This window comes from Amblyomma maculatum, chromosome 11, assembly GCF_055883805.1.
Source record: "Amblyomma maculatum isolate TAMU_Amacu chromosome 11, ASM5588380v1, whole genome shotgun sequence".
In the NCBI taxonomy this organism is placed as follows: Eukaryota; Metazoa; Arthropoda; class Arachnida; order Ixodida; family Ixodidae; genus Amblyomma; species Amblyomma maculatum.
This window is the reverse complement of record NC_139354.1, coordinates 80,930,615-80,953,686: the sequence shown is the minus strand read 5'-3', so window position 1 is coordinate 80,953,686 and position 23,072 is coordinate 80,930,615. Positions and strand designations below refer to the sequence as shown.

The window sequence follows — 23,072 nt, the reverse complement described above, 5'->3', positions numbered from 1 at the left end:
GCTTGTATTACATACTTCGTGCTTCTACGTGGCATAATTGGTTTGTGAGTTTTGTGAATTTAAGCATTGGATGGATTTCTGTTGTGTGGATTAAAGAACTCATTTTGCGGCGATTAAGTACTATATGCTGATAGATTTTAGGGATGATTTAACGCGGTGGAAGTGATCTTCACTGCTGCGGCGTAGTTAATATAATGGTGTTTCGCTTGATAACTAATTCTTCATAGATTGCCGAAACAAACGATGTGATACTGCCAACGAAAGGATTGTTGTGCTTCGAATTCGTTCAAGCCATGATGGATGTATCGGATATCGTGGGCCAGCTTGGTTGGTACCACTTGGCTGTCGGCGCAATCACCGTGCTTCGGGCGTTCCCGACTGCGTGGACGCTCCTCCTCACTCCTTTTGTTGCGGCCGACGTAGACCACTGGTGCGCCAAGCCAACCTCGCTATCAGCAAACTTTACAGATGAGCAGTGGCTTCAGCTTGCCATTCCCGTAAGTGATCACAGAATAGATGGCTTTTAAATTTTCATGTTCACCATACTGATAAGAATAGGTCATACATTATAAATAAATGGTAATAGAAGTCTCAAAATAAACTCCTGTGTTGGAAACTGTTGAAAAAAGATTAAATTATCCAGATTCAGGTGCCCTAGTAGTACACTTGTACAAAGAAGTAATTGAAATACAGCATTTCAAGCAATATATGTCAACACGAGTGGAAAGGAAAATAAAAAATCTGAATATAACCGTAATACAAATAGTGTGAAACAGATGATGACAATTAGTATCATATTGAGAACTATATCGAAAAGAGGAAACCCACGTAGAGTAAATTAATACAAGATCAGTACACAAGCATGAAGATAAAAATATTGTTAGAAGTCAAAATTATCGAACTTTTTCAGCCGCTTGGCAAACTGTTTATCAAGCATTTTGTCAGGCGGTAACATTGATGGACTGAAGAATATTATATTGCCATAAACTGCTAAAATAGTGTAGAGAACTTTATCTCATGTCTAGGTGGATATTTATTGCCATTAGTCATGCGAATCCTACGATGAAGATGCCAGATATTAGCGCCCACGCTTGATCGGAGGAAGTTACAATTCAGTAAAGATCTATTAATATTGATATAGGTAAGTTGTGGCGATATATAAACTTTCGGACATTCATTCATTACAAACTCTTATACCAAAATGGCTAAATTGTGCATGACAAGGTAAAATAGGAGATGTTAAGTTGCTCAAACTTTCACACCTCTGGCCACTATATTGTCTGAACGTAATAATACTTAGAGCTTAGATTGCTCGCGTGTATTAATAAGATATGCGAATGATGTGTGAAATGTCAACTAGTAAAGCAATAATTAATATGGTTCTGTATGAAAGTGAAGTTTTGTTCTAATGGTAGGCAGGTGGAATTAATACCGAGCCTTCGAGAACACTAAAATGCCGGCAGCAGTTTTGCTGGAGGAGAGCAACATGAAGGTTAAAATTTAGTGAATTTATTCAAACAATACGTTTTATGTCCAGTAATAAACGCAGATAGGCCGAAAGTATAGCATGAGAATCATTGAAGAACATCGGGTTATTGCAGCCATAAGTAAAATGGCATGATTACGAAATCCTGAGTTGCGCTTTCCTGGCGTTGATTAATGAACCGTTATTTGAAAAGAAAATATAAATTTTCAGAAAAGTACTTAATTAGCGAAAGCTTAGTTAACCATGAATGCAAGAAGGGTGGCAGAGCCAAATAACTTTCTTAGTCACAATTTTTTCATAAACCGTTCTGAATGCTGCCCTCTTGGCTAAGGTTTCTAAAAAAATATATGCCTATTTCTCTGGAGGATAATAAAACTTGTGAAATTATATTTTTATTTTCACTTTGGCAGAAAATTGCTTGCTTCTCTTTTGAGGTAATCTATTCAGGTTCTGCTAATGCTACTGATGCCGGAGGAGTCCAGCAGTATACGAAGTTTGAGCGTTGTCGGCAACGCACAGTTTTCGAGAACGGAACAGTGCATCCTGGCCTTCTACATCCCTGCAAGGCATGGACCTATAACGACACGTTACCGGGATCTTCAGCTGTGCCGGAGGTCTTGAGCTTGGGATGAGTATTTTATAGATAAATCTCAAGACACTTCTTTAATAGTAAATCATGTTGATACGGAGAGGGATCTGTTCTTCTTGAAGGACGCTCTCACAAAAATGTAATCATGGATACAATAAAGCAGGAGCTTAGAGCATAAAAGCTTCCATAAACAGCTCCTGCACGGGGGGTTCCGCTCATTTTATATATCAGCAACCAAATACCAAATGATTTTGTTCAGGGCAAGGTTCACATGCATAGAAAGCTGAAGGAGTATAAAGTTGCAAAAGCCCACATAGGCTGCAGAACATGTGCTGGGATCATTATTACGTAATGTTTTACACTTACATTATCACTACAAACGCTGTTAAGCACACTAAGGGAATAGGCAGTATGCTAGACATATTGCAGTGATAACAAAAATATATTCTACATTGATATGAGGTTAAGAACAGTGGTAAGGAACATACTGTTTCGTACAGAAGTAAATTAGCAGTAAACGTCTTGACTTTTGTGTAGGTGCTTGTGGTGTTCACTTCCGACCACCTTAATTGGACTACATGTGCCACATTAAAAAAGTAGAGACATCACGTTAACAAGTACAGATCATTGTAACAAATACTAGGAACTTGCCCACAGCTGCCATCAAGGCCCATTTGAACTGTACATTTTATTGTATCCTCCAAGGTGAAATTTCAGTGCACAACAGAAACAGAACATATTGCTTCATGATATGTCTTGTTAGTTTCCTGTGTATCGTGACTTGAAAAACAGAAAACGTAGTAATATGCATTTTGTCCAGAGGAAAATGTTGAGGTCAGTTATATGATTCTGTTTCACAGAACTCATAAATCAGGGTGAGAAACAACATTACAGAAGTCGAGATCTTTTTATGACATTTTATCTTGCACTGCCGATTAGTGCCGCTCTACAACTTGACGCACTAAACTTTGCAGCGCTCATGCATTTGCTCTCTTTCCATTCAGTGGGGCCTAGTCTGCAACCACGACTGGCAACGTTCCCTGATGCAAAGCGTTGCGTTCGCCGGCTCACTTGGCGGAGCACTTTTATGGAGTTGCCTTTCAGACAGGTTAGCAACGGCTTCGCATCAAGTTGATAATGAACCGCTTTTTAAATTCAGGAGCAGTAATATATTGTATTATTTAATGAGCTATGTCTTGTGAAATAAACCGTAGAGCTTACAAGACAGAGCACATTTCTTGGCAGAAACAGTTGGGCTAAGGCTGATAACAAATCCTGCTAATCGAACTGCTGAAAACAATAACAAGGAAGCTACAAAGGCACATACATATATACGTGCCTAGAATGCGTGGGTGTGTCATCCGTCAAAAACCGGCTATATGCAATTTGTAATTCCTCTCTCATATCACTAACGAATGCGTAGAGAGGAGACTGGTTTTCAATTATGATGATTCGAAAACAAGCCTTGAGAAGCATTTGGGAGCACTAAAGAAATTTATTTTAAAATCTTGAAGCGCAGAACCTCTTTCTGAAAGAGATAGCCAGTGAATATGCACAATATTGCTTAAAGACTATTTGGCGACATAATTGTCGTCAGTTACCAAGTTTACAAAGCTGAGTATATAAAATCTCTCAATAATCGCAGCAAGGAACTGCAAATTCTTTCTTTGCACTGGCGGATAACGAAAGCGATTGAATGCACTGTCGTCGTTTTCTGGAATTTCTAGAGTTGATTTTACTCCGGCAGCTGAAATGCTTTGCACCATTGCAAATATATTATCCACTTATTTCTCCACCATGCAGATGAATATTACAACTTCTAGGGGGAGCGTTTTTCGTTCTTTATCTTTGTGTTAGGTTCGACAACTTGTATATGACTTTGTTATCAGGCTCGTGCATTAGTTTGTTAACTAATTTGCACGGATAACTTCTATAATACGGATAAGGTTAAGGCACAGATAAGGCAAATATGTCTCGTGTAAGACATTTCAGCCAAATTCGCTGTCCATTTCCTAGACGTTTTATTGCGGTAAGAAAAGCGTATAGAATATGTTCCAGAACTTTAAGCTTAAAAGAGCCCTCATTTGTGTCTCAAGAGAGGTTTGGTTCGCAATCATTATGTAGCAATCTTTAACGACACAAATTTAAAGCTTCCATTATCTAGTAAATACATCGTACGTTACAGCAACGCGAGCGAAAAGCCACAAGGTTGCCTATAGGAGTGTGAGTAAGCAGGTGGCATAGCCAGGCTCTGAATAGTCGGGAAATCAATTCCAGGACGTCATGATGACACATGACATGGCCAAATTGCAGGGGTTGTCAAATCTGTCTTCCCTTTTCACCCTGACATCTCAATATCAAGGTAAAAGGGGAAGGCACCTCAATGTCATGTAAAAGAAGAATCGAACCCAGCAAAACGTTTCAATATCGAGTCAGACGCTGGCCCCAAACCAAGTAGTACATTTTGAAGGAATTCATAAAGCGGGAATTGATATCAGTGCCGGGTGGTCTTTTAGAAAATGTAGGACACAGCTGTACGCTAATCAGTTTTGAAATATTACAGCCCAAACTAAGATATTTATAGTGAAGCGAGTTGGTAAGTTCACAAGGGCAGTCGAAGATCCACCAGGGAGTCTATGGACACGGGGTTTAATCATTCTTTAAGGTGGACCTTCAGTGTGCCATAAAATAATTTCTTCCGAAAAATACTCACATGGTCCTCTTATTGGCACAACAATTAACGCAGGTTTGGTCGGCGTCCGATACTTTTCTTTTCTACGTTCGCCTTCATCCTGTTTTCGACCTCATCGGCTGCATCTCCAACTGTGACGTGCTACAACAGTCTACGATTTCTCACAGCCGTCTGCGTAGCAGGGTTTCAGACAACGGCCGCTGCACTTTGTGAGTGGAACCGCAAATTTTTAGAGTGATATTGTCTCTTGCCTTGATGTAAATATAATATAGGGGAGGTGTAGCTCTTGAATTAGCAAAAAATAATTGGAATGGCTATTCGAAGAGTCCTGAGTAGTAGTCTCATTTTGGTTGTTCACAGGTGGTTGCTTAGTAGGGTACCTCAAAGCGTAATTTTTAGCTACCACGCTCAGACTACAGTCGCATCCGTCGTGTCGTATTTATCGTAGCGCGCATAGCTGCTGAAACTACAGTTTACATAGCTTGCGACCATGCATGTTCACACTGGGTCGTTCGGTAAGATACGTTGTTTACGACCGGCCAATCAGCGATCTCAACATGGCACCAGTTAGCAAGCGGTTGATAGCGGAAGTCGGAGTTCTTCAAGCTCAAAATGTGCTTATCGTTTGCGCGCTAAACGTACGCAGAGAGACGAATAATAGGAAAATATGGGTTTGTCAACTCTTCTTCGACAGCGCGCACCTGTCCGCATGGCCCGACAGTGGTCTTGCGCGCCAGCGTCTGTCCTCGCGCTTCCCCAACACTCTTTTGGCAAACGTCTGATGCCGCGCCACCCCGCAACACACGGTCAAAGGAGCAAGCCAGCATTTTGTTTTTTTAACAACCCCCACTCGCTGCAGGGTAGCTAATCGGATTTACTTCAGGGTAACATCACTTCCTTCCGCCCTCCCTTTCTCCTCCTCCTAATCCCCGCTCACACATAGCTCCGGCGTGCGGTCCACCTGGATCTGTGGTTGCGATATCCAGTTTACCAGTGCCTCAGAGCGATCTTGGAGAAGGGCCGGGGCGGTGACTCAAAAGTCGTACTATTGACTTCAAACAATGAACCGGAGCGCGCGACGGAACGGAAACGTCCGCGAAGCCTCGTCCCCCCTCGGAAGACGCTGTTTTTTTTTTTTTTTTTTTTTTTTTTTTTTTTTTTTTTTTTACGGTGAGCTCTTTCAAACTTCAAGTGGTCTGCGCCGGCTCCGTTCTGCGGCCAAATCGCTACGTCGCCCCGCATCGGTTTTTCGCTTTAGGCTAACTGTTCCGTCACTTGTCAATGCAGCTGATGGTGTGCGAGAATGCATTGGAAAGAACCGGGAATCCCACTTCATCATAACGTCACTTTTCGAAAATATAGAGGAAGCATTAGATTGTTGAAAGCTTGTTCGCGCATGAAAAAAGAGATTGAAAAAGCACTTACTGCTTTGACTCAGCGTACAGCCAATTTGCAGCCAGGCATTGTTTTGCACTTCTCTAGGTACGATTTCAGCCACTGGTAATAGAGAACCGGCCTCTGCCGAACTTTGTTTTTTAATGAGAAGCTGATAATTCCACAGCAAAGAATATCCCGCACTGCATATTATCAAGCTGCGGGAAGACACAATCACCAACAAACACCGATAACACCGGGGAGCCGATAGACTGCAGCATCGTAGCAGCGTTGGATGATGCCGCCTGCTAGCTGGTTTGCGCGCGAAATCTGGGAAGACCGGAAGACCCGCGACAGTGAAGGGAAAACCTAAATCGCCGTGCGCATTGGTCCCGCAGTAACAGACGTAGGTACCTGTGCTAGTCGTAAACGTCGCGGGACCCCGGACATTTACGCCCACGCTGGCTGCGGACGCTTCGCATCTTACACTCAAAGCGACAGCAGTCTGATCTGACACATTACGATTTTTGCGCTCACGCTTACGCTTAAGCTTACGCTTTGCGGTTAAGGATCGCACAACCGATCCGTACTTGGCGCACGTAGTCTGAACGTGGTTGGAGGCTCATTTTGTCTGCGTTACAAATTCCAGGCTTAAATCTTACGGAGGTTTTATGACAATCTTTGACTGTATCGTGCCCACCTCATGAGAAAACAATGGAGAAACACCAGCGGAATGACCGCTAAGGCAAAGTTCGCGAGTACGTCGGTTGGGTACTGTCAATGGGGTTACAAATCTCTCCTGGGCTTGCACGACCAAGCAATGGTTCAGTTATGTTAACACCGCCTAGCTACATCATCCCCAATGAGAACTTGACAAGGATAGCGCAAACTAGCAGCCTGCGTGACGGCTGCAGATGGGCATTAAAAGGCCAGCAAACGACACTGTGAGTGCGTACCTAAGTAAAATTGTTGTGGTGACATCTCGTTAGTTTACTCATGCCCGTGCGCAGATTCATTCGCTTACATTTTATCTCTCTACCTAAGCTATGACGTTCGCCTCTGTAAATAGAGGGATGCACTAGTTTCTCAGGTTTTCTGCGGCGACGGCCAGAGGAATGTTTTAACTTTGTTCACCGAAGTTCACGTTCACGTCGGCGAGCAGTGATAGGGAAAGGGTCGGCGAGCAGTGTTAGGGAAAGACTCTAGCCTTTCCCTATCACTTCTCGCCGACGTTAGTCATTGGTGCCTTAAAGCTCAAGCAGGAACATTCTTTAGTCCCATCTTGTGCGCTGATTTCTGTAGGAACTTCCACGCATGCGCGGTAGCCATAACAACCAACCACTAGCCATTCCCTTCTCCAGCGGTAGGCCAGCTTTTATTTTCGTTCTCTGAGCCATATTCGTCTGAGACAAATTAATGAAGGGCTTACCTTCGCTTATCGTGTACCTTCCAAATGGTAAAAAGACATTGCCACAGTTACAGTCCATGTATTATAAACGTTGGAGCTCCTTTAAAATATTACCACCTTATTTGTCTGCATTGCTCTGAGGCTCGCAATAAGCTAAAAATTGGTGATTCCTGTCCGAGGAGTCTAGTTATAATGGCAATGATATCTGATTGCCCCCTTGCCAGAACGTAAAAAAGAAAAAAAAAATGTAATCTGAGCATCGCATGATTCAAGCGAACCGCGACAACTTATCTGGGAGCTTATGCACAGTTGTTTACGAATTCGGCTTAATACACAACGGTGGATGGAAATAGGCAGTTTTTTTAGGAATTTTAAATTCAGTCTTGCTACGTGAGAACTCCTGGTAACATTTCTTACCTTGCAAGCTTTCTGCTCTGAGAATTTTTCAAATTGCTCGCCGATATACCCGTTACGTCAGAGCCGTGGCTCATTCGGGGAGGAAAAAATACATTCCGCTATATTTTGCGGAAGGAGGGAGATGTTGGAGGTTGTTTATACATTACTGAGACTGAATGAAGTGCAACTCAGATAAGACGGCAGAAAATGTAGCGAGACGTTAAAAATACAGACTGTGGCCCCACGTCGTAGTTGTAACATAATAACAAACCCTTTGGTGAACTATGTATTGCAGCTTAAATAAAGAAGGCGAAACTTATGCGCGTGACAGTTGTTTTGCATAAGAATAGTGTATTTTATCTTGTCGAATTTAGCAGTACTGCAATTTCATTCTCGTAAGGTTCGTTTACAATAAATATTTTTGTGTCATTGATCGACAAAACAAAAAGAAATCATTATGTTGCTATTTAAAATATAGAATCCCAATGGCTATTCTTTCAATAAATCTCGGCACTAGCCATTCCCTCCTCCATCTGTAGGCGATTCCTTACTTTCATTCTCTGAGGCGTGTTCGAAAGCAGTCCGCGAGCTCATTTTTCCGGTACCCAATTAAGAACAGTGGAACGGCTTCTCCTTCACGGCTAGTTTCGTGTTTTTTGGTTTGGCTTTGGTTTTGTGGGGTTTAACGTCCCAAAACGACTCAGGCAATGAGAGACGCCTTAGTGGAGGACTCCGGAAATTTCGAGCATTTGGGGTTCTTTAACGTGCACTGCACTGACCGAAAAGCGGCCGCCGAGGCGGGATCGCGCTGGTTTCCAGAGCACGGCTCTTAAGATGCGGTTTGTATTTAAAGCTTTTGGAGACTACGCATTTAGAGATTCAGAATAAAACGAGACACCTCTCTCTCTCTGAGCAAACACACAGGAATTTTACCAGGAGGCCATAGGATAGCTGAAATAAAAAATATATATATTTCTTTAGTTTACTATTCTAACAACTCAGACATTATCCACCTACACCATTCTTCTGGTGTATCTTAGCGAGGGGGTGCGAATCTCACCCATAGAATTAAAAATTTGTATTTTGCGTTCGTGATAACTGTGTTTCGCAGTTGCAATTTTTATAATCCAGTTTTTATGTACTCATAATAATATTTTGCCCCTCCTGTTTGGGGCTACTGTAATGCTGTGCAGTGTGTTCTAAGTTAAAAAAATATTAAATGCTAGGGGCCTATTCATTCCGAAATACAAGTTAAACGTACCCAGCAGAGAAACCTCGAGGCAGTTGACAAAACCATCTCTTAAACTATGCCAGATATAAAGCAAGCGTTGCATGAAACAACTGCTCAATTACTAGTTCTGTAGTCTCCAAAACACTCACACATTTTAAGTGATCGAAGCGTCTTGACATCTTTCCGAACTTAAAAGCCAATAGCCCGAATATTGAATGTCTGGGTACCGCTTCAGTTTGCACCTTACTATGAAATGGAGGTAGGTAAATCAATTTGCCTCTTTTTTGCCCAGAAGCCAAGCAGCAGGATTTGACATGGGTGCTGAACATATATATCGTATGATATTAAATACAAAGAATTTTCGGGGCTCTCTATCAACACTACTTTTAAAGGCGAAAATCCCCAAATATAGTACCCATATACTAATAGTATAATATTATACTAGTATTATATACAATAGTACCAAATATTGCCTTCAAATGCGATATTTGGTACTCACTCATGTTCGCAAACTTAGGCATGAGAATAGGAGTATAGAATTTTATCAAGAAATACAATATTGAACCGCAGCGCTTGTAGAGCAGGAACGCAAATGAAAATAATGATAATGTATCAAAAAAGTTTATTATTTTTGCTTCAACGTTCGTATCCTTTGCTTGACAAAGAATGCTCCAATTTTGCACCCGGCAGCCACCGTGCTCAGGGGAGAAGTTAATTGGTTAATTAAACCAGCACCGTGCTCAGGGGAGAAGTTAATTGGTTAATTAAACCAGTTAATTAAACCAGCACTGTAAACGCAGACGCAGTCATGTAACTTCTAGCTATCCTTGACTTTGAAGCTAAGAAAGAGTCTCTTTCTTATCTTTTAATTTGCATAATTAAATAGATTAGAAATTATTCACACTGTTCTCTACCGTGTTCGTATAAATTATTCACTATCTGCACACGCTAAAGATGCCTTTTTCGTTGTTAGATGTTTTCAAACGGGAATGCAGCCTTCATTCTGTGTTATATGAGCATGGGCCGTTTCAACCCTGCATCATAAACATAGTCAATTGAACCTATTTTCTGTATCAAATACGGAAACTGAAAAAAGAAAATCTGAAATACTCCGGTAGCTAAGGGTTCCTCGGCTCCCTGTATGATTTCATATATGAAAAAGTTTATTCAGCTGAACAAATATTTTACCGCCTCATATTTCTTAGTGTCTGCAGGTATAAATATATGTAAAATAGGCCGCCAGTTGGCTGTTACTCATTTCGCTCATATTCTCGCCAATCCAAGCGCAGTCACAGAGATTGTTCAGCCACGCCACCGCACCCTGCTCAACATCGGCTTCTCGCTCGGCTTCACCCTGCCCACGCTGTTGCTTCCGGGACTAGCATACACACTGGAAAACTGGAAGTATTTGCAGCTCGCATCTGGCCTGAGTGGTTTGATGCTCTTCCCATTCGTCTTGTGAGTAAAATGTGTTTTTATTATCCCCCCATTCTCGCACCTACTTTGATATTTTATTAGTGTGTTTGTTCAGCTTGAAAATTGTTCCAATTCAGGTGAGTGCACAGCTTGTAGTTGCTGACTGCAAAATATTAGTGCATTTTTGAAGCCTGACGGAAGTTTGCGACAGTATTCTGCAGGAGTCTCCGCGCTGGCTCATGTCCGTACATCGAGAGGTAGAGGCCCGCAGGTCCATTCTTACTATCCTGCGTATCAACGGCCGGCCGCCGCCAACAGACATGGATCATGTCATGAACCAGCTGATCGAGAAATCCAAGACTGACGTAGAGTTTTCGTCAACGAGCCTAACTGCTATCGTAAAGCACAAAAGGCTGCGTCGCAACGCCATCTGCCTTTCTGTAGTCTGGTGAGGAAACAGTCATATTTCTGAGCAGTTAGGTAAACCTACATTAAACTATTTCTTAGCCCCCTACCCAACCTACGGTGTGAGATCGCTTAAGAACTGGGAAAAAGTTAAAGTAATGATAGTTAACGCATTCACATTTTACTCTAGCCAGCTTGCTATTATACCCAAGTAGCACACTTGGGAGGAGGGGTTACTGAGAAAGTGGTTACGCAATTTTAGTAGTTTCTTTCGCAACGAACAGCAGCTCCACACAAGTGACTGGTAAAGGGAAGCTGGCGCCAAACTCTGCACCTATGTACAAGCTGTAGTAGACGATACCTGAGATTCTATCCCAGAATCAGGCTTTTGTAGCAGACCTTTCGACCTTATTTGGCGTTTAATTGAGTTCCGTGTAATGCGCTGAGTACTTTGCAAAATTTCGAGGTACTATTGCAGACCGTTATCTAGAAGTAAACAAGGCTTCAAATATTTCTCTGCGCTTTGAATAAGCAATGGGGTTCGTCTCCTGCATTGTAAAAATCAGTGCTCAAATGACAGCTGGCCTTTTCTCTCAATTCGGTCATCTTAAAAACTGCGGCATTAAAAGAATGCCATTCTTTTACATACGCATATCTTCGATACTAGCTTTAGATACATTTTGTGTGTCAGGATTAGGTATCGTGGGCTGGAAATGAAGGTATCGTAGTATCGGTATCGAAAGTACATTTTTAGTGTATCGCGTATTTTAACGATACTCGATACTAAAAAGAAGGTTTGAGACGTTTGCGGCACCCGCAATGGAGGAGTGTGTAAACATTCTTTATGGAAGAAAGAGGCTTCCGGTTTGTGATGTCACACTATTGTAACACCCCATAAAAGGCGGGTGCCACGTGACTCCCCTCGGACGACGACATTACCTCCTTCACTGTTCCGGCATATTGTTTACCGAATTGGGTCTAAATAATTAGATAATTACTCCGAATTCACCTAATTTTTCCTGCAGAGATTTTTTCTTTTTCTCTCTAGTGCTACCATTCGTTTTTTAATAAATCGTTTCGTTCGAACGTAATCCTGCCGATAAACTTCTGTTGACACGACCTTGAAAATATAGCCGGCGTATGATGTACTTAATTGATAATTTTTTTACTTAATTATTCTGCATGACAAAATCTTTTTCCAAGCGCGATTTTTTCATCCTCTATCTAGTGCCAACATTTGCTTTCTTATCACTCATTTCGTTCGAACGTAATCCTTCTTACAACTTTTGGTGGCACGACCTTGAAAACACCGCACAATGATCACGAAATAAAATGCAAATATTGAACCCACCGTGAGGCTATGGGTTGACGAGGCTCGCTCACGTGGTAGTGCGAACCCGGTGACAGCTAGGCTTGTAGCGCCTCCACAGTTCCCTTCTGCTCGGAGTTCCCTCTAAAAGGCCCTGTCCCCTCCGCACAAACCACACTTCCAGATTCCTATTCTTTAAACTTGAAGGAGCCAATGAAAAGTAGGTGCTCACGAGGTTCTTTACTTGCGAGTACAGAATGCCTACCACAAAGCAAAACACGCAGAAAGATAAGAACAAAGCTGAAACGCAAAGAAGGTGAACAGGAGTTAGAAATCCTGCACACTCCAGTGTCCCCTAGCCGCTCTCCTTCCTTTGCCATCCGCTCCCTTGGCCGTCTATGCGGCATCTTATTCTCGTCAAACAGCGTAGTCAGTGTGTGGTCGAATGCAGTAAATTATACAAGACCTTTCTCCAAACTACTTGGCTCTGCCTGCCTAATCCACATGGCGGAAAGAACGCGAGCCACAGTTGGCCGTTCTTTTAGTTTACAGCATTTGATTGAAAACAAATTTATTCTTTGTAACTGCGCCGGGGAGAGCTTTGACCCGACTTTTTCTGAAAGAAAAAACTATTACGCCTAAAGTTCTGTGAAATACTCAACATGAGAGATATGAAAGCATTTTTCCAGCACATATAGGTTGAGTAACAAATTATGTGTTGTCAAGCAACTTTCTTTGCCCAAAATATTTTAGCAAACATTGAATAAAGTGTTACTTGTATATATATATATGCCTTTGAATATTAAAGGAAAAAAATTGTTCAATTTTTTTTTAATACACGACTTCATTGACACCAAATTAGTCATTTTGTGTTGAAAAATGGACTTTCATCTCTTCTAGCCGTACTTCTTAAGCGACCCCAGTAAAACTTCATTTTCTTAACTACCTCTAGGATACTTGAGTCGATGCAAGTGAGATTCACGCTTATTCACTAATAAAAGGAATATTAATCCAATACAACACTGCGTGGTCTGGTGTGAGTTCGTAGCGAGGCTTTTCTCATTGCCTCGCTTTTAGCACGCCCACATTGTACCCTTTCGGAATAATTGCAACATTGAGCAATTTTGTTGTGTTCTTTCCCTTCTAGCTTTTAACAATATGTAGAGCCCCAAAAATCTATCACACCATTGCAGAGTAACTACTAATTTCTCCAAATGCAAGCACTTTGCACATTTCAGCACCGGTAAAACGCATGGGTCACCTTGTAAGTAACGTGTAGTATGAAATGAAAAGCAAAGGAAGATGCAGATGTATTTCTGCATATAACCAAGTGCTCACAGGTCAGTTGGTATGAAGAGGAATAATTTAAAGATATTTTTCTCTAGGCTACTCGTAGAAACAATCGCCTCATTGCAAACACTGCTTCAATCCGATGTAAAGTTCTGACAAGACCAGCTGCCCCGACAAATTAGCTTTAATACCTCTGTGCTGTCGGCTTCGCTTAAGCATTTCAGAAAACTACTTATAGCAATACATTAATGATTTCAGAAAGCCAGGTATAAAATTTTAACATCACCATTCATATTAGAACTTTTATTATGTCCGGATTTTAGTGATGTATCGAAGCATCGACGATTAAGTATCGAGTATTTGTATCAAAAATAGACTTCTATTATGTATTTTGTACCATTACCGGAAATAGAATTTTTCTGGGTATCGAGTGTCGATATCTAAGGTACTTGTTTGAAGAATCTTGCCCAGTGTTGAAGAACAGACTTATGTAAGCAATAAATGCGACCGCAATATGCAGTTTCATTTGGGGACACTTTTCGATCCCATGACGTCTGATTGGCCGCAATAACACGTGGCCTTAATAATGCCAAATTTCCCACTTCCACAACTTAGTCGCGGTTATTGATTTTTATTTATGTGCAAAAACAACATCGCTTTGAAAATCATTCCTTGCAGTGGATGTGAAATATCGAAAGAAGAAAATAGTGGTAAGATTGGGCATGACACGGGGCTTGGCAACGCTCTTTCTCTTGGTGGGGTAACAGTAGCTATAAACAAGTATATGAGCGTTCTGTCATTAAATGTGAAATCTTGCATAACAGTTCAAAAAATCCAAGAAACAAAATAAGCCATTTTGAGGATTAGTCTCACTGCATATTAAGGGTATTCACTCGGTATTATTTTTTTTTGAACTTTGTTTGTTTCTTTAGGAACAAAAAGATGTGAACAGTGAGTGAAAAGCAAGTAAAGGCATTTTTCTAGCATGTAGGAAGCAGACAAAATATCATAAATGTTCTTTGGTCCTCCATCATGAGCACTGTATGGTTTTTTCAATGCAGGTTTTGCAACAGTCTGCTTCTCTTCACCACTACGCTGTCATCCGTGGATTTAGGCGGCAGCCCTTTCGTTAACTTCGCGCTCTCCGCAGCGGGCGAGGTCCCCGGAGGCATTGCGAGCTTGCCTGTCGTACGCTTCTGCCGCCGAAAAAAGTCCCAGGCGTTCTTGTTGCTCCTAGTCGGCACGATGGCGATCCTCATTTCGGCGCTACCTCAAGGTGAGTTGGACATGGCTTTGCAATTTTGAATGAGAAAACATTTCTTTTACTTGAGTAGTAGCATCACTAGCGCCTATTATTCAAACGTGGTCTCCAGAAATGAAACTTAATAAAAAAGACACTGCCATGACTACATTTCAAGCCGCGCTGGAAGGAACACATTAGATTCCCCAAATCTCGCACGAGAGCACTTTGCTTCATCGCAGCCGTTTACTTTTCGTTTAAAACTGCAACATAGTGTCGCGCTGCCCAGTAAATGTCTTCGTGTTCATCACCAATTTCCAAATGCAATAGACGCGTGCTGTGCAATGAATATCGTTAGCATTCATCAACTCCAATCTGTGTAAGTGCTTCATTTAGCCTAGGAGATTACTCTATAATCATAGAATATATGGGAGAGCGCGGATGAGGAACGCGTGCCCATTGTCGGGCGAATCTACCTTGTGACGGGAGTGAACAGAAATAAACGAAAATGCATAAGCATAATCAGCAGCAGCACAACAACTGTTATCGCAAAACTTCTATGTAGTATTGCGAAGCCACTCCATTAAGCACACGCCTGAAATTTCTTCTCTCCGGTTACAGTTGTCAATTACATAGCATGGATACAGAGGGCACTTTCTCAGCAACCTTCTACAGGACGGTACGTAACGACAAAAGGTGAAGAAATATTACAGGCCCGCGGTTAAGTGCAGTCGTAGGAATAATATTGGGCAGTATTGCTAGAAAGTGAAGTGTGTCTAAAAGTCTTTGCTAATTTCGTAGCGATTTCATCAAAGTTTTGTTCTTTTAGTTATGCAAACCTTTCCTATTGTCGTGGACCTACTAAAGCTTGCAAGTGCATATGTAATCTATAAGAAGTCTAGAGCAAAGCTTTAACGAATAAATTTTGTTTCATGCTCACACACACTGTGCGACGCATGTATCAATGTTGGAGCAAGCCAGTAAGCAATATAAATTAGAATATCATCAATTGTATGCCTCTCAAGAGTTAATGTACCTACCTTTGGCGGCGAGTCATTGCAGATGAATACTCAGCATTGTTTATTAAGGAAAAGAAAGCGTACCTTTAAAATAACCTAGCTCCGACACTGGTCATTGAAGCTTGAAACATGCAGTCGAGCACTGGTAGATTTTTTGTTATGTCAGCACGTGAATTGCACTTTAATTGAGCCTGGTGTGGCACCATTGATCATGGACGGGTATTTGGAGTTTATTTTGAGCCGGTATCAGTAATATGAATCAACATTTATTTGTTCACCTGGAATATCCGCAGCACGTAATCTGTATCATGGTATATAGCCCCCGGATTCATTACCATGCGACTTTAAAACAGGTCAATAAGTGCAACGATGTAATAGGGTCAGCTCAATGTTTTGCCCCACCCGATACTATAGCTTTGTCACTGAGCAGTTAATGCTCAAATAACTCATTGCTCATTATTGCTCATTATTCATGAGTTACTCATTGCTCATTCTTTATGAGTTAATGAATGCCCGAATGCTGTTCATGAAAGCAAGCGCAAATCATCGGCTCGCGGCCAACACCATCATCAGCTAAGCCGCTTTTCCCGCATAAAGAAGAGTGTTGATTCTTTTCGAACTAACCAGTAAAAAAAAGCGTTGGCTGAAAAACAAAGGCATTATACCTTCTCATGGGTCATGTCCCCTGAATTTCCCCAAAAGTTTTTTGATGGCTATATAGGGACATTATATCGTCGCCAGTTTGAAGACTTCGGTACGTGATGGACAGCATAGGGTCATTCTTGCTGATATTTGCAGCATTTTTGGTCGTCAGGGGACTACCTACTTTCGCTGCCTCAATCATAAGAATGTCTGCTGCTGGTGTCGGCTGCTCGTCTGTGCAGTCATTGGCAGGTGACTCAGGGTGTCGGTATTTTGGGGTTTCCTTCTAGAGCGTTACAACAGCTTGTATTTACACGCGCTCAGTATGAGGCACAACCGCAATCATGTGGGGGGATAGACCAGTTGGAAGCTTGGAAGCTTACGATCTGGTCCCATTATAGCTAGAAGAGGTTTGTGAAATTTGTAAATGACGCCCTCTTTTCCGGCAACGCACTGGTGGAAATGACCTTGTTGGAAATGACCAGGGTGATTTCAACCGTTTCCTCTGCCTTCGAACATTATTGCATAGAGAAGTGAGAGTATTAAGTGCCAAGTAGGCTCTCGAATCAGCCCTCTTGCGGATACGTTGAAGCAGGTATTGTCCAGCTACCATCTCCCCGAGGTGGCCGAGTTGCATTAGTAGCCTCTGTGAAGCGACAAAACTACACGGTTTCGATAGTGATTTATGAAGCACTGCATTGTTCACTGCCGCCTGAGGAAATTCCAATGGCTCTTCTTAGGCCCTTTCTGTGAAAAACTTCGAGACATTCAAGATGGGATGTCAAAGGGTAACATCACGACTTTAAGGTCATGATTCCCCATGGGATCGCAAACTGCCGTTCTCTTTTAGCGGCAACGCGTTCGCTCCTACTTCAACGTTTGGAGAGTATGCCCGCAATCTACACATTGTCACTGATGGTTCTGTAAAAAAGGTCACAAAATATAGCTCAGCGACTTTTTACATTCCTTTAATGGACTATACGTAGTATGCAAGATTTACTGAAGTCATATCCTCCACAACGGCCAAAAGTGTTGCTATTCAGGTGGCTTTACGGAAGCTAGGGTCTTGTCCGGCTCAACCTGTTGTCATCCTAACCGATTCATAATCTCCCCTCCAACCGTAAACACGCGGGTTCCCTACTGATGCCTTGTCTATAAGCTCTCTACACTTGATGGAGAATCTGGACAGCAGAGGCTCTAGTTTACTTTTCCAATGGGTGTCATCAAACATAGGTGTCAGGGGCAACGAGCTGGCAGACAGTCTCGCCCATAAAGAACTATAAAGCAATTCTCTCAAGATATGAAAAGACTCTTCAGAAAAACAGTACTCAACCATTTTAGTACCCTGTGGAAGGCGCGCTACGAGCCATGTGATGCCAAGGGATTGAGAAAACATCAGGCCACTCTACTACATCGAATTCGCACGAGCTCTGCTCATTCTTCTACCTGGATGCATAACACGGGCATGACATCGTCTCCGCTATATTCTGTGTGCGTATGTGTAGGTAGATGGTGGCTTCTAGAGTGGATTATGTACTGTTATAAGTTACTATGTGCAGAGTGTGATGGATTTCACAGATATTAGGAGGTTTCCTTAACCCATAAGGTACGCTATGGCAGAGCAATTGCCGGCAGAATAAGCGAGGCTAATCTAACCGTATCATGCAACAACTCAATTCTACTCCCTCCTTGTTGAGCAGTGAGTAGAATTCCTTTCTGATCATCAAACTATTCCGGAAGCGTAAGATACTGGAGTTTCGTTGCGGGAATCATCTGGCTGAGTTATCCCTGCCTCAACCCCGTATGACTATGCATTAGGGGACAAAAAAGTGTGTGCATAATGGGTGCAGTGACTAGCGACCAGCGTGTTCTTTATTTTCCTAAAAGCCAGCTTGTGTTCCCAAGCCCACTTCCACTTAACTCTCTTCTCAAGTAAGCGGTGATGACTAGGCAATTTTGGTCCGGACATTGAGGAAAGAGCAGTAGAAAGCGATAAATCTGAAAAACGATTTTAGGTCATTCTTATTTTTCGCTGAAAAAAGCTTTAACGATTGCCCTAGCCGTATATTCTGTAGGCTGCATACTTTCATCAGAGATACAGAAGCCCAAATATTCAAGAAAAGGTTGAGAGAAGAAACACTTGGCTTTATTTGCTTTTATCCTGGCTTGCTGCAGATGTTCCAAGACATCAGCGACCCTTCGGAAATTGTAAGCCATGATAAATGGATTAATCGCCTACTCACGGTAATGGCACGATGAAAGCGCTGGTGTCGGTCTTTCGACATTCCCCGTGTTTTTTAAGGGGAAAGCCTTCAATAGCTTACAAGTGGTGTCCGTAGTAACTGGGTGCGAGATGTGTCCGCGAAATTTCATTGGATTCCGCGGGTTCTGCATAGTTACTGAGTGATAGTGGCAGATATTGATACTAATGATAAAGAAAGAGATAGTCTCACGCTTGCAACATTGGCTCTAGAATGAGAGGAAGAGCTCTCTCTCGCAGAAAGAGTGAGGAAGAGGGTATCTCTTAAGAGAAAAGGAGGCACCCTCCTCTTTGTTTCTCCCATTTCTTTTTCAGCACCCTTCCCCATGTCTCTCTTTTGTTCACTCCCACTTATCCTTCCTCTTTCTCTCTCACCCTCACGAGAGAGTAAAGATAGATGCACTCACTTTCTGCTTTCTCCCTCTTTCTCCAGATAGAGTGGAGAGTTACAGAGAATGAGAGTTAAGGAGAGTTCTTCTTGTCTTGTTCGCTGCTTGGGGAAAGTGTCTCTATCTAGAAAGAGACAGTCTCTTCCCCTCTCTTTCTCTCTCAAGGAATGAGGGGCGTTCCGAGGATTGCAGCAGGGCGACTAAAATGCTTTCGCCTTGCTGCACGGTGGTGACGTATGTGCTCCCAAGAAACTTTTTGTTGTACAAACCGAGCTCATGATAGTCAGCGGAGTCATATCGCATTCAAATTGCCACGCCACCGGGAGACGCGTCGAAAGGCAGCACCTGCGTACCTGAATCTACCTTGTCAACAGGAATATCGCAATTCCACTTACGAGTCACATGTTTCTGACGTCATCGGACGCAGTACCTAGAAAGTCAGCACCGCAGCAACGCTTCCGCCGTGAGCGCTGGGAAAAGCGCTGGGCATTGGTCGTTTAACATGTCTCCTTTAGGCGTACCTTGAAAGAAAATAGACAACCTGGCAATTCAATTTAACAGTTCCTTGTTTAAAACACCCTTAAGATACTACACGAGTAGTGCAGATGTTTGTGGAATAGCAACTACAAATGACAGCAATTTCCACCAGAAATACTAGTGCCAGTTCTCAAATTGAACTGCTCTATGTAAAGAGTGTATACTTCCAGGACTACCAAAGAAACAATCATCAATGCGGTTTTTGAAATAAAAGAAAGGAAGTAGGGTTTCTGTGCAAAAAGTTTACAGCGCACTCATGGAGCTCACACAAGCATCTAAAGGATAGTGGTAGAGCGAGAAAAAAACACAAAATTATGGTAAAAACCTAAACGTTCCATTAGAATGTAAGAAAAAATAGTAAGATATTTGCTTGGGATGAGTCAGAGCATTGTCGACGTGAACTTTCAAGGAAGGACAGTTGACGGACCCAAAGCAAGCGATTAAAATCCCATAACTTCGCTTGCAATCTATTAACGCAAGAAGTGTAGAAAATAAAAAAATGTTAAAGCTTGAAAACTTGTAGTTGTTATACTACCGGTATATAACTGTTAGAATGGTAATCGTTTTACATAAATTATAATGAAATTGGCATTGAGGCGGCTGTCCACGGAGCCAAGCGATATGTTTTCCGAGGAGATGGAGGATTTCGCGGTATCAGAATTGCCATGAACTGTAGATCCTACTACGTGATGAAATTGCCGATCATGAAATTTTCATTAAAAGTGTCGATTTGGGATACGTCCTTTTATTATGGGCAGTTATCCAGCTTACTAATTATGACATGTTCTATTTTAAGCTAAATGACCATCTGTTGGCAAAAATATCGAACACTTTACATTATTGTGCCTGCCCTTTACTGAGAGCTTGCGGTATGGTTGATTGACATCAAGTGACACACTACTTAACGTGATTTCTTCCCTTAACATTAGGCAAATGATAAAAGAACGAACGCATGTAGGTTCTAACCTGGACCTTTTGCGCGCAAAATATCTGACACCGGAACTTTTCAAGTTCAGGAAGAAGTTTTGAGTACCGAATTATTATCCTTTTTATGCACACGGTGGAGGTGAAACATCAATAATTTTGTAATGATTGATGTGCGGGATTACAATACGGGAGACTGCATTTTACGAACCGCTATTTTCCCTTTCACCTTGGTCCTAGTAATGATTATATCTAGACTTAAGTTCATGGCGACGGTTGTCTCATTTATGTTCGTGTAATAAATTGTATGGCTAAAATATCATTAAGGCTGCCTGAATCCCTACACAACTCGCAAGTTGATACACGAAAAAATGTAAAATTAGCTTAAGTCAGAAGCAGCGCAAGACATCTACACTACCATTTGCATTACTAAAGCAGCTACTAGAAAAGGCAGATAATAAACCTTTTTTTTTGCCATAAGTATGAAGCATTCGGTAAAATTGTCTCTAAAAAGTAGTGGCATCATCTAAAAGAAAAAAACTGGACATAGCAAGATGAAACTTCGATATATTCCTTACACCTAGCGCATCATCCCAACTGAAGCGGACTTCAGTCATTTTCTGGAAAGTTTAATTAGGAATTCAAAAAAATATCCGCAAAATTATCCTTGTTTTGTGGTAAGCGAGCTACTGGAAGCTTATTGTCAAGTATTTTCTGCCTGAAGACATTCCGGACAATTTTTGTAATGGTATGCCCAACAAGTATCTGAAACTCTAACCCACATTTCTAATTTGTTCTTAAAACCGGACATGAATCCCGAAAATGCTTGCGTACAGTTTTGCTAATTCCACGTTATAGAAAGAACGACTGTTCATCTGTTTGCAATTATCAACCCGTTCCAAGTATGAGCACCTGTTGTAACTGGTTGGAAAGCGTTGTTTTGGGATGTAGAATATCGTTTGAAAAACCATATTCTTTTGTTGGGTTTTCGACAATGACTTCAAGAACGGTAAATATACTTTCAAGAATAGTTTTCATAACTGCATGAAGTTTCGCTATTGCTGCCGGTCAGATGGATGCGATAAAAGTCAATAAGGCATTTGACAAGTGATACCATGGTATGTTATCCGATAATTTAGAAAACATGTCTTCCGCCTATTATTATTCATTGGATCAATGTGTAGAAAAGGGTCCAATAAGTTGCAATGATGATTTTTCCTCGGATATAGTTCTTGTTAGTTCGGGAGGTGACCAGGGTACTGTGCTTGGTCTTGTGCTGTTTTTTACATACGTACACATTTTGTTTGACATACCTGTTTGAGAGCTCTGTAGAGATCCTTCGAAGAGGATTTGTTGCATTAAATCAGATATCTCGAAGTAACCATGTTATCGTCGAGAAATGTGTAGTAGCGATTGCCGACATATTGGTGTTGTGCGGAGATGGAGCTTAATAAGGAAAACTTGTGTTTATGCGGGTAATGCATAAAGAATGCCAATAGCTTTTTCTTTCAGTTGCTAGTTGTTATCCTAATAAATTTATCTGTTCCACGTATATGCTTGACACCGCACCTTCGGCTTTAAGAAACTTATGGCTCAATAAACGAAAACTAGAACATGCACCCATTACTACGAAGATCACTGCCTATAGGGTCGAAAAATGAACATGCGTCTTAGGTATAAATCCTCATTAAGTTTGATATTAGCACTAAATTGCGTTCAGAGAACGTACGCGCACATGAGCTATGTAACGTCTACAAGGGAATTTTACCCGACTATTTTAATGTCAGAAAACTGTCTTCAATCGCTTATAAGGCGCCAAAAAGATTGGCCTCACATCCCAAATTAATAAATATATTTCTATAAACTGAAAACTAAAGGGCTCTACTGCAGATGGTCTCACGCCGACTAGTACCAAAAGTACAAGGCATACTATGCAACATTACAATTGCCAATATTTTGCAAGTCTAATATGTAAAAGTTTTCTCAAATGCAATGTCTGAATTGAATGCTGATCTGCACAGCATTGCCGGTTCCCTTGAGTTTTGTATTTAGACAGAAGGTACTTTTGTTCGATTCTTTATTTGTGATTAATTGACGTTTTTATTAGTATAATGCCTGGTGCTGTTATTTTGAAGCATATGGTTTATTACTAGCTACAAGTTTTCTTCAAAACCCCTCCTCTCTGTGTCAATTCGTTAGCGCGCATTACGCGGAAGTAAATGAAAATATGTAAGAATGATGGAAGTGAAACTATCCAGTACAGACGACAAACAATAACAGCGCACCCGTTAATTTTTCAAGCGGCTTCTTTAAAACAAGAAATTGCATCGACTTTGTCTTCTATACCTACTTCTCATTTTGTCATATGAAGTTTGACTTTTCAGAGAACGATTTTGAAATTTCATGTGAGGCAGTTAAAAATTTGAAAAGAAATTTTTAAAGCAGCATTTCTACATGTCTGCCTC

The 23,072-nt window shown here is 41.5% G+C and overlaps 1 protein-coding gene across 12 annotated transcripts in view; it reads left to right on the top strand.

Annotated features, from left to right (window-relative positions):
* The window catches only part of LOC146174259 (solute carrier family 22 member 6-A-like), a 109,873-nt gene that overhangs the window by 5,248 nt on the left and 81,553 nt on the right, over window positions 1-23,072 (top strand). For 5 of the 12 annotated variants that reach the window (XM_084584876.1, XM_084584879.1, XM_084584882.1 and 2 more), the window contains exons 3-10: window positions 228-497; window positions 1,921-2,100; window positions 3,080-3,183; window positions 4,822-4,976; window positions 10,466-10,634; window positions 10,804-11,040; window positions 14,658-14,872; window positions 15,458-15,532. In XM_084584876.1, the coding sequence (XP_084441002.1) occupies window positions 294-497; window positions 1,921-2,100; window positions 3,080-3,183; window positions 4,822-4,976; window positions 10,466-10,634; window positions 10,804-11,040; window positions 14,658-14,872; window positions 15,458-15,532 (1,339 nt within the window). In that variant the 5' untranslated portion in view covers window positions 228-293. Of the gene's footprint in view, window positions 1-227; window positions 498-1,920; window positions 2,101-3,079; window positions 3,184-4,821; window positions 4,977-10,460; window positions 10,635-10,803; window positions 11,041-14,657; window positions 14,873-15,457; window positions 15,533-23,072 lie in introns of all 12 variants that reach the window. The other 7 variants (XR_014702254.1, XM_084584878.1, XM_084584881.1 and 4 more) reach the window with 4 other exon arrangements.